Raw genomic sequence first — 15,711 nt, forward strand, 5'->3', positions numbered from 1 at the left:
CCAGATAAAATAAACAGATCTCCAGATGCTTCTGGTGTGGCTTAATAAGGACAACAACCAAGTGTAACTTAACCCAAGGTCATTTTCATACAACCTGACCCTCTGAGACACAACTGTATCCAGAAACGGTGAGCAGTTTCTGTGAGAAATTGTCAATGGCAATTCCAGAGCTGACGGTGCCTTCTAAACAAGCCGACAGCCCCTTAGCCTCTGACCTGGACTCCTATATGACTGAAATCATGGCCCCTGACCCCGAGAGTCAGACCTGTCGCAGGTCAGTGGCACATGACAGCCAGCAACAGCGGCATCAAAAGACACCCGTTCGCTGGGTACCCAGGGATTTGGAGACGTTCAGCTTGGGGACAAATAGGAATCATGTTTTCTGTCTGTAGTAGCAGCCGTTGTCTGTATAACTGAGTTCACAGCAAAAACTGCAAAGTGTAGAGGGGAGGGTGGAAGGTCAGCTCGGGCTGAAGGAGGGGTGAAGTGTCAGGTGGGGAGGGTGTCTACTGCACCAGGACTCCTCCTGAGTCCTGTGGACCTGGGTCAGCCATTGAGAAGGACTCCCGGAACCTTCTGTATTGCCTGCTTCTCTGCACCAGCCAGCTCTCAGGAGCCCAAGCCTTGAATGGCGGAGACTCTCCCTCAGCGACTCTGGCAACTTGGTGCAAGTTTCCTGACTCTTGAGTTCAGACTCGAAATGGACCACTGCAAGGATGCAGAGGATGAGCAGTGACGTGCTCAGCAGCGCACTGTGAGCACACAAGTCATGCGTGCTGTGTCTCATGCCCATCCCCATGAACCCATCAAGAGATGTACTCTAACGTGCCCACATCGCTCTTGAAGGCCAAGTCTTGAGCCTTGTGAACATGTGGCCCCGAGTCCTAGGTGAGTGCCAGGGACAGAAGACCCTGGGGTCCTTTGCCTTCATTTACACGTGTGCTTAAGCATATGCAGACGATGCTCAGCCAGATGTGGAATGGTTTTAGGTCGGCTCCATGCCCTTGCTAGGGAACATGAGTCTGCAATGCAGCCTGTCCTGTGGCCAGATCTGGTGTCCAGCTCAAGGAAGCCAGGCGTGTCCGGCCTCTCTGTGGTGGGGGCCCCCTTCGCCTGGGTAGGGGCTGCAGGTGTGAGCCTCTGGATCTATCTCTCCACCCATCCCCAGCACAGACTTCACTGTCTCCTTATTCACAGCACGGGACCTGAGGACCTATCAACAATGCCTGCCCACCCCACCCACCACCGCCAGGGCAACCCAGCCCTGCTCAGACCTGCCTCCCTCATCTTCCCGTTCCCACCGCCCTGGCCCTTCCAAAGGCTCGAGTTTGCCCTGGCACTTAGCCTTGTGATGAACAGTGTCCTTAGCCAAAAGGAGTTGCAACCCTGTCATACTCATGGAGGACAAGCCTTCCAAACGGCCTCGGGAGCTAGGTAGAGTAGGGCACAGTGGCAGTGTCGGCTACTCTGGAGGCCGAGGCTAGCCCATCAGTGATGGAGTCTGTGAGTTGGAAGCAAACCTGGACAAGACAGCAGAGGGCCATCTCACACTAAATGAAAGGAGGAGCCCTGGGGCTAGGGGAAGCCCCAGGGCTGGGGGGTGCCCCGGGGCTAGGGAGTGTCCTGGGGTTGGGGGGTACCCTGGGGGAAGCCCCAGGGCTGGGGGGTGCCCCGGGGCTAGGGGGTGTCCTGGGGCTGGGGGGTACCCTGGGGCTAGCCTTGGCTACCCGCAGCTCTTAAAACTCCCCTGTGAGCTTGTGTTGCTTCCTATAACAAGGTGATGTTTCAGCTGGGCGGTGGTGGTGCACGCCTTTAATCCCAGCACTTGGGAGGCAGAGCCAGGAGGATCTCTGTGAGTTCGAGGCCAGCCTGGGCTACAGAGTGAGTTCCAGGAAAGGCGTAAAGCTACACAGAGAAACCCTGTCTCGAAAAACCAAACCAAACCAAAACAAGGTGATGTTTCCTCTCACTCTGCTGCCTCCAGCCCCCGCCAAGACTGGCCCACAGCAGGTATCGAGTGAGACTCTAAACCCAATCCTGTGGAACGGTTTCCTGCACAAAGAGGCAGGTACACCTCAATGTCGCACCCATGGGCCAACAGGAGTGTTCAGGACCATGATGCTCACGATTACGACACCATAGTCAATGAGGTGACCATGGTTACCATGGCTCCATTGGTTACCCCTCAGGTGAGAAAAACAAATTGCCAGAATTCCAGAGGTGCTTGTCCCAGCTCATAGTCATAGAGGGGATTCACAGTCAATCTTGTTGTAGACTGAAAAAAAAAAAAAGTCACATGGCCCCAAACTAGGATCCAAAGGCATCAGGGTTGTACACAACTAACTGGATCCTGTAAGTGGGGAGATGAGAGGGGAACATTGCTTCTCAGAGGTGGGAGTCCTGGGCCTTCAGAGGCCCTTCCAGATCCAGCCAGTATGGGTTAGCCTGGAGGAAATAATACTTCCCTGAGGAAAAGGGGAAAAGTCATCCAGGAGGACATATCTTCCTGGAGCATGAACTTGACACACTTTAAGGGTTGGAAGGGCAGGGGTGGGAGAAGTAGAAGACCCAGTGTGTGAGCCTCTGAGTGTGAGGTGTATGGCTAGCCTGGTGTAGCAGAGGCTGGGTTGACTCTGGCGTGGCCCTTGGGCTGAGGGCCAGAGGAGGCATTGTTAGAGCTTGGGCCAGAGGCTGAGCAGTGGCGGACCTGTGGGCTGTCACCAAAGCCAGTACCAGGAAGTGCTAAGTAGAGGGACTAGCCAGATTCCAACAGCCCCAGGGGCCCTTCCCATCCATCCAGTGCAGCCTGAGCATTGCCCATGTCAAGTCAAGCCACGCCAATTCTGGTTCTGGGGACCAGAAGGAATTAATGTCTACACGTCACACCCCTAGGGCAGATTTTGCACATGGGTACTTCAAAGCATTTTCCCCAAGTGCTTTTTTTTTTTTTTAAATAGCCAAAGGGCCCAAAGAGGCCAATGTGACAGCAGAGGACCCAGGGGATCTGAAATCAAGAAACCAGTGCTTCCAATCTAGCCTGGGCCTGATCCATGAGCCTCAGGCCAGGGTTTACCCTGGCGCCTAGGAAACCAGGCTACTCAGAAGGGCTGAGCTGCATGGCCTTGTTCCTGGGCCAGGAGCCCAGACTGACCTTGGCCTGCCCCTTGCATGCATCTAATCAAAACAATCTATGATTTGGGTGGGCGGGTGGGTCCAGAGATCTGGAGAGCAATTAGTCAGTTAGGTGACAAGAGGAATCCAGCTGCTTTCCCAGGAGCCACAGAATCAGAGGCAAGGAGCCCCATCTTAGCACTTCCAGGCCGCCTCTGACTTTTGAGTGGTGAGTCGTATCACTGTGGTTGATGCTACGGTGGGTGCCTGTGCCAACCGCGGACTGTGCCTCTGGAGGTAGGCTACCTGCCTGCCTAGGACCCTGTGTCCTGTCTTCTCCCAGGCTTTGTGCACCCTTTCCTCTGCCTCAGAAGCCTGACACACACTGCTGTTTGCCCGGCAAGATGGCTTCAAGAAGCTCCCCAGGAGCGTTTGGATTGGCTACATGGCCCAGATTCAAAAATTCAGAGGTTCCACTCAGAATTCCCAGTAGGAAAAGGGACCTCTTTCCATCCACACGTTGGTCAACACAGACTGGGAATGAAGTGTTACCTCCCCTCCCCCCCAGTATTTTAGCCAAATCTGTATGCCTAGTTTTATAAAAATCCAGGGGAGCCAGGCGGTGGTGGCTCACGCCTTTAATCCCAGCACTTGGGAGGCAGAGGCAGGTGGATCTCTGTGAGTTCGAGGCCAGTCTGGTCTCCAAAGCGAGTTCCAGGAAAGGCGCAAAGCTACACAGAGAAACCCTGTCTCGAAAAACCAAAAAAAAAAAAAAAAAAAAAAAAAAAAAAAAAAAAAAAAAAAATCCAGGGGAGCTTGTCCAAGGCTGTACCCAATATGGGGCAGTACACAATTCTTTCCCTTCCAGCCTCTAGAGTTTCTAAATTCCCCAAAAACCATCGACTGTCACCCTCCCTCCCAAGCGCCAGTATTCTATGGTTACTGTCTTCGGGACATACGACCTCCTCCCTGCACCCCCAACCTCTCAGGATCCCGACCGTGACTGGGCACTCAGCTCCCCTCCTGGGCTCCTCTCTTTCTGCCGATTTCATTCCACCATCCAGTCTTGGTTCCTAAACTTCCAGGCCTTTGTACACACCCCTGCCTAGTGAACTGCTTCAGGCTTCCACACAGCCCTTTTTCATCATTTGACCTAAGTACAACCATGGCTTCCACACAGAGGCCTCCAGCTCTGGCCACTGTCCCACCACCTGCCTCTTCTCTGACAGGCCTTATTACCTGAACAGAACCGCTACAGCAGACGTAACTGGGCTCCAGTTCCAACTCGGCTTCCCTAGCCTCGCTTCCTCCCTCGTCAGAGGAGTCGTAGCCAGCCTCCTACGGGCCCTCCGTGGTGGTGGTGGTGTTCAGGCCTGTGCCCTGGCAGCAGTTCCCTGCTCGTCCCAGGGTTGTTACCTAACCCCCGACCCATCTCCTGTGGCGAACACAGAAATCTGTAACCTCTCAGGCCAGCAGATGCCAAGAAGGCGGAACGGGCCGGCCACAGCTGCCCTCTGGCAATCCTGCAGTCTGTCCTTCCTCATACACTCTACTAGAGGCATAGTTTCACCACACAGCCCACCTGAGGCTCTCCCCAAAGGCAGGAAATGAGGGTATGCATGTGCTGGTGGACACATAAGCTCCTGGAGTGTGACCGTAAGCTACTCGCAGAAATTCCCTCCCCTCGACATGGACAGGACCCAGGGCCTTGTCACATGCATCTCCTTTCTGTCTGATGAACCTGCTTCTTATGATCCCTGTGGGCGCAGGCCCTCATTTACATCACCTGCCTCCATCTTGGACCGCTCAGCCCAGTGGCACCATAGCCAGGTGTTTATTAGGAGCAAGATTAGCACCTGTCTCCCTGAGGCCACCTGTGTGTGGTGGCTCTGGTGTCTGGAGCAAGCATCCAGGAAACACTGAGTTTGGCCTTCATATCCTTCTGAGGACACTGTAGTGCCAGGGGTCAATGAACCAGACTTGCCTGTAAGGAAATTGCTAAAATAAACCCAGGCAATCTAAGAATCTACTAAAAAGCTTCTGGTTTACCTCCCCCAATATATTTCAAATGTATTTTTTCTTTTTATTTTCCCAGGATTCGTTTTCTAACAGAAACCACACACAGTATCCCAGAATTCCACTCCACAACCTCTGGCAGCCCTACTGAACTCCAGCCGGTCACACTAGTTCCTCTGTCTAGCTTCAGACACCCAGCTAGCCCAGTGCCATGACCCCTCTCTTGTGAATGAGGAAGCTGAGACTCAGGCACACAGGGAGCTTGCTGAGGAGCGGCCCCAGAAAGGGATGGAGGAGCTGGGCTCACACCTGGGCTCTGTTGAGCTGAGCCCAGCATGAATCCTTTTTGCTCCTTGTCCTGCATTGGCCAGTCTCCAGCTCTCCCTCCTTGTCAAAGGTCAGGCTTGGAGAAGGGACCGTGGGCTGTTCTTCCTAACTTCGCACCTCCAGCCTTGACTATTCAGGACAGCCTGGCCCCAGAAGGCTTGGTTCTGGGCACTGTCTTGCTAGGCCCCTCTGCATCCCTACACAGGCCTGCTTTGGGAGCCAGAGCCAACACAGCAGCTGATGATGCCATGTCTTCGCTACGGCTGTTCACTCTGCCCGGGTTCCACACCTGTGTTGACCCAGGTTCCACATACATGTTGGTTTCTGACCAGCTCTGCCCACCTCACAGCCCTGCCGTAGGCCCAGGCTTCAAAAAACTCCAGGATTGGACCATCGGTGCCCTGACACCAAGAACCTTCACTTGCTGAGCTTGGCTAGCGACTAACTCTGTCTCAGTCTGTCCAGCTTCACAAGGTCCCTCAGCAGGCTGGTAACCCAGGAATAGGCAGCAGATAATCACCGGTGCTGGAGGCTTATGGAGACATAAGGGGACACCAGCCTCTTTCAAAGGGGTCTGGAGAACAGGGTCCCAGCTTTCCTGGCCATAGCCTCTCCCACAAAAAGGAAGACAACTTCTTTGGTCGTATCTACCACTTGTGGCCACACTACATACATACAGACAGGAGAAATACCAACAATTGGCAGAGGGAAGGAACTAGAATGATTTTTACAAAGAACAACACTGGTAACTCAAGAGAGCCACTGAGGTCACCACTGAAATCCCCCACCTTGACCCTGAGGTTCCTGGAATCCATATGGAATCCAAACATGAGAGGGCCGCCTGTTTCCGTGGGGTTGGAAGGCACGCCTCGTCAGCACAGGCTGTACTTACCATTGGAGCGGTGTATGCAGGTGTGTTGGTTGTCACTGAGGAAAAAGCCGCTGTGGCACTGGCACTCATAGCTGCCCATGGCATTGACACAGATCTGCTGGCAGCCACCATTGTTGTCTTGACACTCATCCACATCTGTGAGAAGAGGGAGAAAGGGGGAGAAGAGATGTCATGCCTGGAGCTAGGGGGTCACAGAGACGATCAATTTCTCCATCAGTTAATGAAGGGTCTCCACAGAGGTGCTACACAATGGAGCATGAGGGTACTCCATGGCATCATGCTATGATGGGGGTACTCCATGGCATCATGCTATGATGGGGGTACTCCATGGCATCATGCTATGATGGTATTGCAGGAGGGTACTCCATGGCATCAAGCTATGATGAGGGTACTCCATGGCATCAAGCTATGATGGGGGTACTCCATGGCATCCTGCTATGATGAGGGTACTCCATGGCATCAAGCTATGATGAGGGTACTCCATGGCATCCTGCTATGATGGGGGTACTCCATGGCATATACTCTGGAGATGATGCATGGGGCTACTCCATGGTAGCATGCTATGATGGTGCTACATGAGGGTATTCCAGAAGTATTTCATAGTACTCCACAGGCATACTGCATGGTATTCCATGGTAATCTTCCAACAATGGAACTCCACAGAAGTAGTCAGTTACAAGGGCTGGAGGGTTGTGACTGCTCCCAGTATGACTAGCATAGTTCTAAGCCCTTTCCTATGTTAACTCTGGTCCTTGCACCAAACCCATCAGATTTAAGTGTTAGCCCATTTATAGACAAGGAACCTGAATTCCGGGCGCCAGGCTACATGGAAAGTGACAGGGGTAGACTTTAGACCCGGCGCATCGACTCCCAAGCCTGGCCCCGCCTCTGCCACCACTGGACTCTTCTACCCAGGATGACAGTGCAGACTGAAGTGTCTCCCTAACACACGGAGCTTGGCTAACCACAGCCCCGACTTCATCAACCCACCTCGGTTTACAGCTGGCAACATAAGACCCTGGAGCCCTGAGGGGGGGCCGGAGGCCGGAGGCCAGGGCAGCCTGCGCCACCCTGAAGGTCTACAGCTTGGCAGATTGATTTCAAAAGCCTGGAGGGTAGGGGCAGATTTGAAAAGCCCCTGACCTCTGGCTGCCAGGACTGCCGGGGAAGGCTGCCAAGAGGTCTTTCCCACTCGGCGGGAGGCACCGGCTCAGGGCCGACGCTCACTTCTGACCAGAGGCTGCTGGCACGAAGGGTGTGACTGGCTGAAAGGGCCTTTATGGAACTCTGGTCCTGAGCAGAACAGCATGTTTCAATTACCGGAGTCATAACCCCCTACTCTGTCGGTTTGTTTAATGAAAGAAGGGCTTCTTAAACCTTAATGTTCCATGGCTGTATTGTCATTTTAATAGGCAAATACATAAAACCACAAAGCAATGTGTGCATGGAGCTACTGGCTGTGCCCAGCCAATCCCCAGCCTCCGACACACACACACACACACACACACACACACACACACACACACACACACACGTCCTTTTCATGCGTACGTGCACATACGCTTTGGCACTGAACATTTCCTTCGCTTCTTCACACAGACATCTTTTGCCATTGAGACCAAAAAGATGTGAGGCCAAAGGTAGAGGGCGGGGGTGACCTGCTCTGAACCGGGGGACAGCTTGGCTCTACAGGGCTGTCAGCTGGGTCCTATTTAGGCTCGAGGACGGCAGACCACTTTACCACCCAGGAGACCGCGCGGCTGCCTTTGAGGCCCACAGCGTGGAGCATCATTATTCTCTGGCAAGCTCAAATGTCAGCCGTGTGGCTGTCGGAGGAGGGAAACAGAGCTCTCAACTCTAAAAGCCACCGAAGGTTCCAGCTCACATGTAAAGGTGGCTCTTGCTGAGAGGAGCAGCGGGACCAGAGGCTCAACTGGGAGGTGGGGGGGGGCGCTTTGGGGGGGAGGGCGAGGTGGGGGGGAGTGAGGGTGTGTGGAGGGGTATTACTAGTTCTTTGAAAGCTTTCACAGTCTTGTTGATGGCTCCCTCCCGGCCCAGTGCTACCAGTACCTTTGCGTAGGGAACCCCCAAAGTGCACGGAGCTGCTACCTCTCCTCCATGCTGCAGGGGTCTGTCTCTAGCCTGTGGGTCTGCACCGGGTACTGCCTGGTTACCTGAGCAACAGAGAGCCAGCATCCTGGGCGCTTTCTGTGAACCGAGGGGCCTCACTAGAGCCTCAGCAGCTCATGTGATAGGGTGTGTTACTAAGTGCATTTCATCGCTGGGACTCGGACACTCAGAGAGATCTGAGTGGTCCACACAGGAGATCAGAGGGAAGGCAGAGCCCCAGAACAAGAGCCCTCAGACACGTGGCTTGGCTGGTTGTGCCCCAAACGTGTTCAGACTGGTTACGAAGAACCCGCTCCCTCCCGAGCTTGAGTCTGGGTCAACTTAAACACACACTCCTGAGACTCAGAAGGCATGATCCACTAGCAGGGTGAGTCCTATCGTTGACCCCACTGCACTGAGAAAGGCAGGCACCTGCGCCTGCGTCTTAGGACACAGCGGACCACGAGCTCTGACCCTGGTCCTCTGTCATCCATTACTGCCTCTCTTCCGGTTCCCAGACGCCAGTCCACACAAAGCCTCCATCGTAAGACAGACAAAGCGGATAGGGACCCTCCAGCGTGGGCTTCAATGGGGCAGAAATGCTGCCTTGGCCTGGATGCCACCCATCTGCAGCCATCTGGCCTGACCCAGCTCCGCACCTCACCAAAAGCTAGGAACCAGGGCAGTTGACATAAGGCATCCACAGGCCCCCAGTGATCTGGCGGGGTGGCGGTGCTGTTGGGACACGGCTGTTTACATTAGCGGGGAACAATGGCTCGCCAACCCCGATGAATAATTTGAAACAAATGCAAGGCCATGTAAACATGTCTTTCTCTTCTCCCAAATGATAAAACCCCAAGATTAAGCAGGCGGGAAAAGAGAGCTGTCCCTCGGCACCCTTCTCCACTGCGTCCAAACAGGGCCTCACATCCTACCCAAGTCGGGTGGAAAGTCCTGGGGACGCTGGGTCCCTGGACAGCCTGAGGCCACACTCACGACCTCTTCCATAGACACTCTGCATCTCAAGCTCTCCAAGAGGACTCATGGGGGCTGGAGAATGATCAGCGGGTGTAGTTGTGATCACAGGAAGTCTGCCTACCACCTAGGCCAGATGGGGGTCACCTGGCAGAGCACCATGGAGAAACAGCCCCTTGGCTGTTCCTTGGAGTTAGCCGGCACACTGTGACCCAGCACAGGGTGCATCCTTTTATGAGAGGTGCCTTCAGGGCCAGAAGGGAGTCCATACCAGGCATTGTGCCCCCTGAGGTCTGCTCTGCTTTTCCCTCAGTGTGTGGTCAGTACTGGGCCTTGTCTCCAGGAAGTGTGGCTGGACCGCAGAGTGTCTTTCAGGAAGCCCCTTGGAACACCGGGGTACAAGTTTTCCTCTCTCTCTCTGTGGAATCATGATTGTTCTTACTGATGACTGTGTGTTTGGTCCTGTGGGGAACTCCCTCAACAGTCAGAGGCAACATGATGCCCTGTCACTGCACAGAAGGATGCCTCATGCTAGTTTCAGCTCCAGCTTGGACACTGCTCACTAGATCCACCCAGGAGCCCCGTTCCACCCCCCACCCCACCCCGGTGTCTGGTTCTTAGAAGAGAAGAGAGATAGGAAGAGACTTTCTCAAAGCCCAAAGGATGCAGAGTGTTCTCCAGTCAGTGAGAACCACTCAGTCAGGGGTCCACGGGGCAGAGGGCAGTTCCCCGTTCCTCCTTGTGCCTTAGTGCCTCCTTCCAGGTCTCCCAGCTCTGGAGGCCTTACGTTTCCACTCCATCCCCTTGCCTAGACCACAGGTTTCGCTATGCCGTCCCTGCCATGGGTGGGAAAAAGCCTGTATCTCCTTCACCAGAGGCGGGCCTAGGGTGGCAGGGCAGGAGGCCATACCTGGCAGTCTAGGGTGAGATATCACACTAGGGGTGATATCACAGCTCACTTTCAGAGGGAGGCTCACTGCTGCTGCTGCTGCAGGGGAATGCTATCTTGGCTCACCAGGTGTGGTGTGTTACCAAAAGGAGGCCCGGGTCGCAACCAGCAGCCAACATCCGTTCCAGCATCCGCCGGTTGGTCCTCGAGGCTGACGTAGACGCGGGATCGAGAGCGCCTCGCCTGGTTCACACCTAGGACACTAGGTGGCTGTTTTGAAATTCACTCGGATTTCTACTGTTCTACGCAGATTTGTTAAGTCATAAAGGAAACTATTTAAAAGACAAATTTTTTCCACATTTAAAAAAAATGGGTTTCCTGTGTACATTGGAAGAAAATTGGGTTTTGTTTGAAATTTTAGGCAGTCTGACAGTGGTGGTTTGAAAGAAAATGCCCCCCACAAAGGGAGTGGCACTCTTAGGAGGTGTGGCCTTGTTGGAGGAGGTGTGGTCTTTTTGAAGGAAGTATGTCACTGTGGAGGCGGGCTTTGAGGTCTTATATATGACCCAGTGTCTCAGACCACTTCCTGTTGCCTTCAAGATATAGAACTCTCAGCTACCTCTTCAGTACCATGTCTGCCTGCATGCCACCATGTCCCCCATAATGACAATGGACTGAACCTCTGAAAATGGAAGCCATCCCAATGAAATGCTTGAAATTTTTCTTTATAAGAGTCTCTTACAGCAATAGAAACCCTAACTAAGACACCAGGCATCCAGAGGGACTTGGGCAGGCTCTCTATGCCATTTTCCAAGAGCCTGCTTCTTCTACGATCAGAATGTGCCCCATTCACACACACTTATACCCTTCTCCGGGGACAGCCTCGTCTCCTCAGACCCAAGCCTTTGCCCTTCTGCATCCATAGACACTGAGAATGAATGTCACTTGGAGTTTTGGACCAGGAAACAGGGATGGCAAGCTTCCTGGAGGAGGTGGTGTAAACCCTGGGCTGTGAGCACGAGTTGATGAGTGACCTGAGGCTGGAGGATTGGCAGGGCAGAGCACATAGGGAAGGGGCTGTGAGTACGGCAGCAGGAGGAGAGTTCTGGAAGCCCCCAAGGATAGTAACTGGCTAGGTCCTGTGTGCTGACTCAGGTAGCCAGGACAGCTAAGCCCTCTGCATGGAGGTGTGTCCTGAGCTGGGCTCATGACTCTGCAAGGCTCTCAAAAAACATCGGTTCTGCTGGACCCCACAGTCCAGCCAGCAGAGTGATCCTCTTAGAGACATCCTCAGAGTAGCTTGACAACCCTTAAGGTATCAGCAAGACTGAACCTGTGTGCAGCCAGACCCTGAGGGGCCTTCTCCACCCCAGGCTCAGGGGTCTTGGAAGAGCTAGGATAGAGGTGGGGACATGTTGCTTCTGAACGCTGACACTCTTCCATCTTCCTTTATAACCACAATGGGACTTCCCAGAAGGCAGGGAACCCCTGGGCACTGGAACTAAGCTATGAAGCAGATTCTAGGAAGCTCTGGAGGAGACCCTGAAACCAGGCGGCAGGGCTGGAGGACACACGCCTTATGCTGAAGCCCCAGCTTGGGGAGGGGTGCCGGGACCACCTCTGCGGGGTGAACAGGTCTCCTCCTCCAACATACAGTGCACTTCTGCATGGGGCCCCCCTTTCTTTTGGCTAGCTGAGGTGCTAGACAACAAATGGGGGGGGGGAGCTGGGCCTCGGGTGGTCCCCAAGGCGACCCTCAGTAGGAATACTGTCTGGTAGTTATTCCTTCAGTCAAAGGCAGTGGCCAGTGGCAGTGGAGAGTGCTGGAGCCTAGGAACGCCCGGGTACCCAAGGTCACAGAAGACCTCACCTCAGCTCAGTCTGGCCTGAGCCTCACCTGGCCATCCAGGCCTGAGAAGCACCCTGTTTCCTAGCAATTTTTTTTGTCTCCCTCCCACCCCAACAGTCACTAGGGCTGCTAATTTGTCCTCCACACCAAGTCCGTCTATCGCTCCAGCTCCCACGACACAGCCCATCTTAGACCTCAGTGTCCCCTAGATGTGTCTCTATCTTCCAGCTCTGTGTCTCACATCTTCCAGCTTCCCCGTGAAGCACCCCTCAAGGGTGTGGCCACCGGGGACTCCAGCTTTGACAGGACATGGTAGCCATGACAGAGCCTCACCGAGTCTCTGGGGTCACTGCCCGGTACAGACACAGGTCTGGTACTAGCGCTGGAACAGGCAGCCCTCAGCTACGACTCCTGCCCAGCTTGGCTCTGCGGACTCTACCCTGTTCCCACCAGCCCTGAGGGGTCATGTCAGGGCTGGGGCCCACTCGCTGTGGTTGTCTCCCCACAGGAAGGGTCTCTGAGGCCAGGCCCTAGGCTTCTGGAGGGCGTCCGTCTGCAAGAGGTCTGCGGTTTGCCCTCAAGGGCCGCTGCTTGGCCCCAGGTGGGGCTGTTTGTTTTTATTAATAGTGGGCTGTTTGTCCTCTTCTGGATGAGGAGCCCGAGTTTGCAGTTATTAATAACTGAACACGACGCCCTGATCCCGCTTCAGCTGCTTTGTGTTTCCTATGAACGCTCGCAATTTGACACAGAGACTCTGTGTTTTGAGTGGACCCCGCCCATGTTTCTGTGGTTGACCAGAATCCACTGTGTGTCAGGTCTTGCAACAGGCTCCAGCAGCGTCCCGTATCCCGTGGGTGGGAACCAAAGCTCAGACTCATTGGTGGAGCCAGGCTCAACCTCCACCACGGAGCTCGGCCACCGGGTCCCGGTCCCGGCAGAAGCAATGCTCCCCCCCCCCCCCACACACACTCCCCTCTGAAGGGCAGCTGAGGCAGAAATGCCTCTTGGCTATGGAATGACTCTTGCAAAATTGCATTTGATGAGTTAAGTGTAAATAAACAAGAGCCAGATGGATTCAATTTCGCGTAAGACACACACGGGTCTTAGAGATCTGGGGCCTGAGTTCTGACAGAGTCCGGACACTCCTGAACTGCCGAGATCTCCAGCTCGGCTAGCAGGAGGGATAATCGGGTCACTGAGGACCTGTCTGGGTGTCACCTGAAGCCTCCTCCCGCGACTCCTGGGTCCCCTGCCGGGCAGTAGCATCCGGCTTCTTGGGCTGGGCCCAAGTCTGTACTCAGGACTGAGCGAGGCCTGTGTGGAGCTTGGCTCTCTAGACCAGCAAGCCTACTGTTAGTTCACCCCCAAGCCAGCCCAGGAGGGCCAGGCTCTGCTGGAGCTACCTGCAACCCGGCACTGCTCCTCCTCAGGATCCTGCCTTCCGAACTCAGCTGCTGCTAACCCAGGCTCTCCCAGGGTTCTGTGTCGCCAAGGACACAGATTTGCCGCTTAGCTCAGGCCTTCAACTACTCCCCCTTAGAACTGCCCGTGACCCTGTGGTCACTGCCTATGGGGTCTGGATCTTTTCCCACAGGCCACACCAGATGGGGCACGAGGCAGCTAGGGCCTGCTCTGACCTCAGGCTGCTGAGCCATTCAAGGCCTGGGTTTCCTTCTCTGTAAGGCAGGGATGGTAATAGTGCTGGAGTGTTGGGGTGTGGGGGGGTGGGGGTGGGGGGGTGGGGTAGACAGAGTACAGAGCCAAAGCCCTCAGCACCAGATCTGGCCCATGCGGCTACCAACAACACGAGCCATGCTAGACACACTCAGGGAGTGCCTTGAGTCTCTGGGGATCGCAGGCACAGCATGCCGGACAGCCAAGTCCCTTCCAAATTGGAAAAGTGACAAGAAGACACAGGAGAAGGGAGGAGGGCTCAGCCTGCCTGGTTTGCTCGTCTCTGAGCAGAGGAGTTCCTTAAACTCCTGACTTAGCTTTGGCCCGCTCGTCTCCCAGGACTGCTCTTGGGGGGCGGGAGGTCAGCTTATGGCTGTGCTTAATGCTGACCAGAACCAAGGGGCGGAACTGTGCGTGTGGTCTGCTAGCAGTGTGTGGGACAGCGCTCTCCCGATGTTTCACGTCCACAGTTGCTTTTCATAATGGAGATGCAATTCACACCTTGGATGTACCTTGGCCTTTTTTAAGGCACACTTACTTCATCGTGTAACCGTCACTACTAATTCTAAAACATGTCTTTCCCACCAAACAATAGCGATGTGTCCCTTTATAACGAATCCCAGTCCCCCCCCCACAAGTCCATTCAGTCTCTATATGTAGTTACCCTGCCTAGACATTTCACATTGATGGAATGACATATGATTTGTCCTTTTGTGTCTGCCTTCTTTTACATAGCATCGTCTTTTTAAGCTTCGCCAATGTTGTGTAGCATGTATTAGAAGGTTCATCCTTTTTTATGACTGAGTAATATTCCTATGTCTATATACCTGCCGTGATTTTGTTTATTCACCAATTAATGGACATCAGGGTTGTTTCAACTTTGATGCAATTATGAATTATACTGTGGATATTCACATATAGGTTTTTGGGTGGACATGTTTTAATTCACGTCAATATATGCTAAGGAGTAGCATTTCTAGACAATATGATAAATCTGTGTCTAATTTTATTTTACATTTGTTCATTTATTTAGTGGGTGGAGATGGGGGTTATGCCATGGCAGGTATGTGGAAGTCAGAGCTTGTGGGAATTGGTTCTTTCCTATCATGCAAGTTTTGGGGATTGAATTCAGCTCCTCAGTCTGGGTAGCAAACACCCTTATCTTACCAGCCCTGTATCTAACTTTCCCCCCAGTTTTAATTTAATTTAATTTTTGTTTTTTGAGACAGGGTTTCTTTGTTGTTGCCTTGGCTGTCCTAGAACTAGCTCTGTAGACCAGGCTGGCCTTGAACTTACAGAGATCTACTTGCCTCTGCTTTCTGAATGCGGAGACTAAAGGTGTGCACTACCACACCCAGTTTATTTTTATTTTAAATTCTATATGTCTGATTATGAGTATACACATGTGTGAGTGTAGGTGGCCATGGAATCCAGAAGGTAGTACTGCACACCCTGAGCTGGAGTTACAGGTGGTTGTGAACCACCTGATGTAGGTGCTGAGACTCGAACTCGGGTCCTCTGAAAGGACAGGAATGCCTTCAACATTGAGCCATCCCAGACCATGTTTCCTACTTCCCGAAGCCCACAAACAGGCTTCCCTTTTCCTGGTCCCCAAAGTCTATGGTGACCACTCTGTCCACATGCTCGCCAGCCTGGCCCTCTGCCTGCCAACTCCAGGCTGGCCACACCCACTGGTGTCTTAGCTTCCTGTCCAGTTGCTGGGGTAAAATATCAGGGGCAACAAGCAACCTAGGTGTGAGCGGGTTTATTTCTGCCCATGGTTCTGGGTTATAGTCCATCATGGCGGGGCACTGCAGGGCAGAAGCTTGATGGGGCTGGCTGCGTCGCATCCACAGTCAGGAGCACAGA

At 53.7% G+C, this 15,711-nt stretch overlaps 1 protein-coding gene across 3 annotated transcripts in view; it reads right to left on the reverse strand.

Moving 5' to 3' along the window:
- Scube1 (signal peptide, CUB domain and EGF like domain containing 1) overlaps positions 1-15,711 on the reverse strand; it is a 122,260-nt gene that overhangs the window by 66,356 nt on the left and 40,193 nt on the right. For all 3 annotated transcript variants that reach the window (XR_013046533.1, XM_006980248.4, XM_006980249.4), the window contains exon 4: positions 6,347-6,481. Coding sequence is in view for 2 of the 3 variants with exons in the window: in XM_006980248.4 (XP_006980310.1) it covers positions 6,347-6,481 (135 nt within the window). In the remaining variant the exon portion in view is untranslated. The remainder of the gene's footprint in view (positions 1-6,346; positions 6,482-15,711) is intronic.

This window comes from Peromyscus maniculatus, chromosome 20 (assembly GCF_049852395.1).
Source record: "Peromyscus maniculatus bairdii isolate BWxNUB_F1_BW_parent chromosome 20, HU_Pman_BW_mat_3.1, whole genome shotgun sequence".
Classification (NCBI taxonomy): domain Eukaryota; kingdom Metazoa; phylum Chordata; class Mammalia; order Rodentia; family Cricetidae; genus Peromyscus; species Peromyscus maniculatus.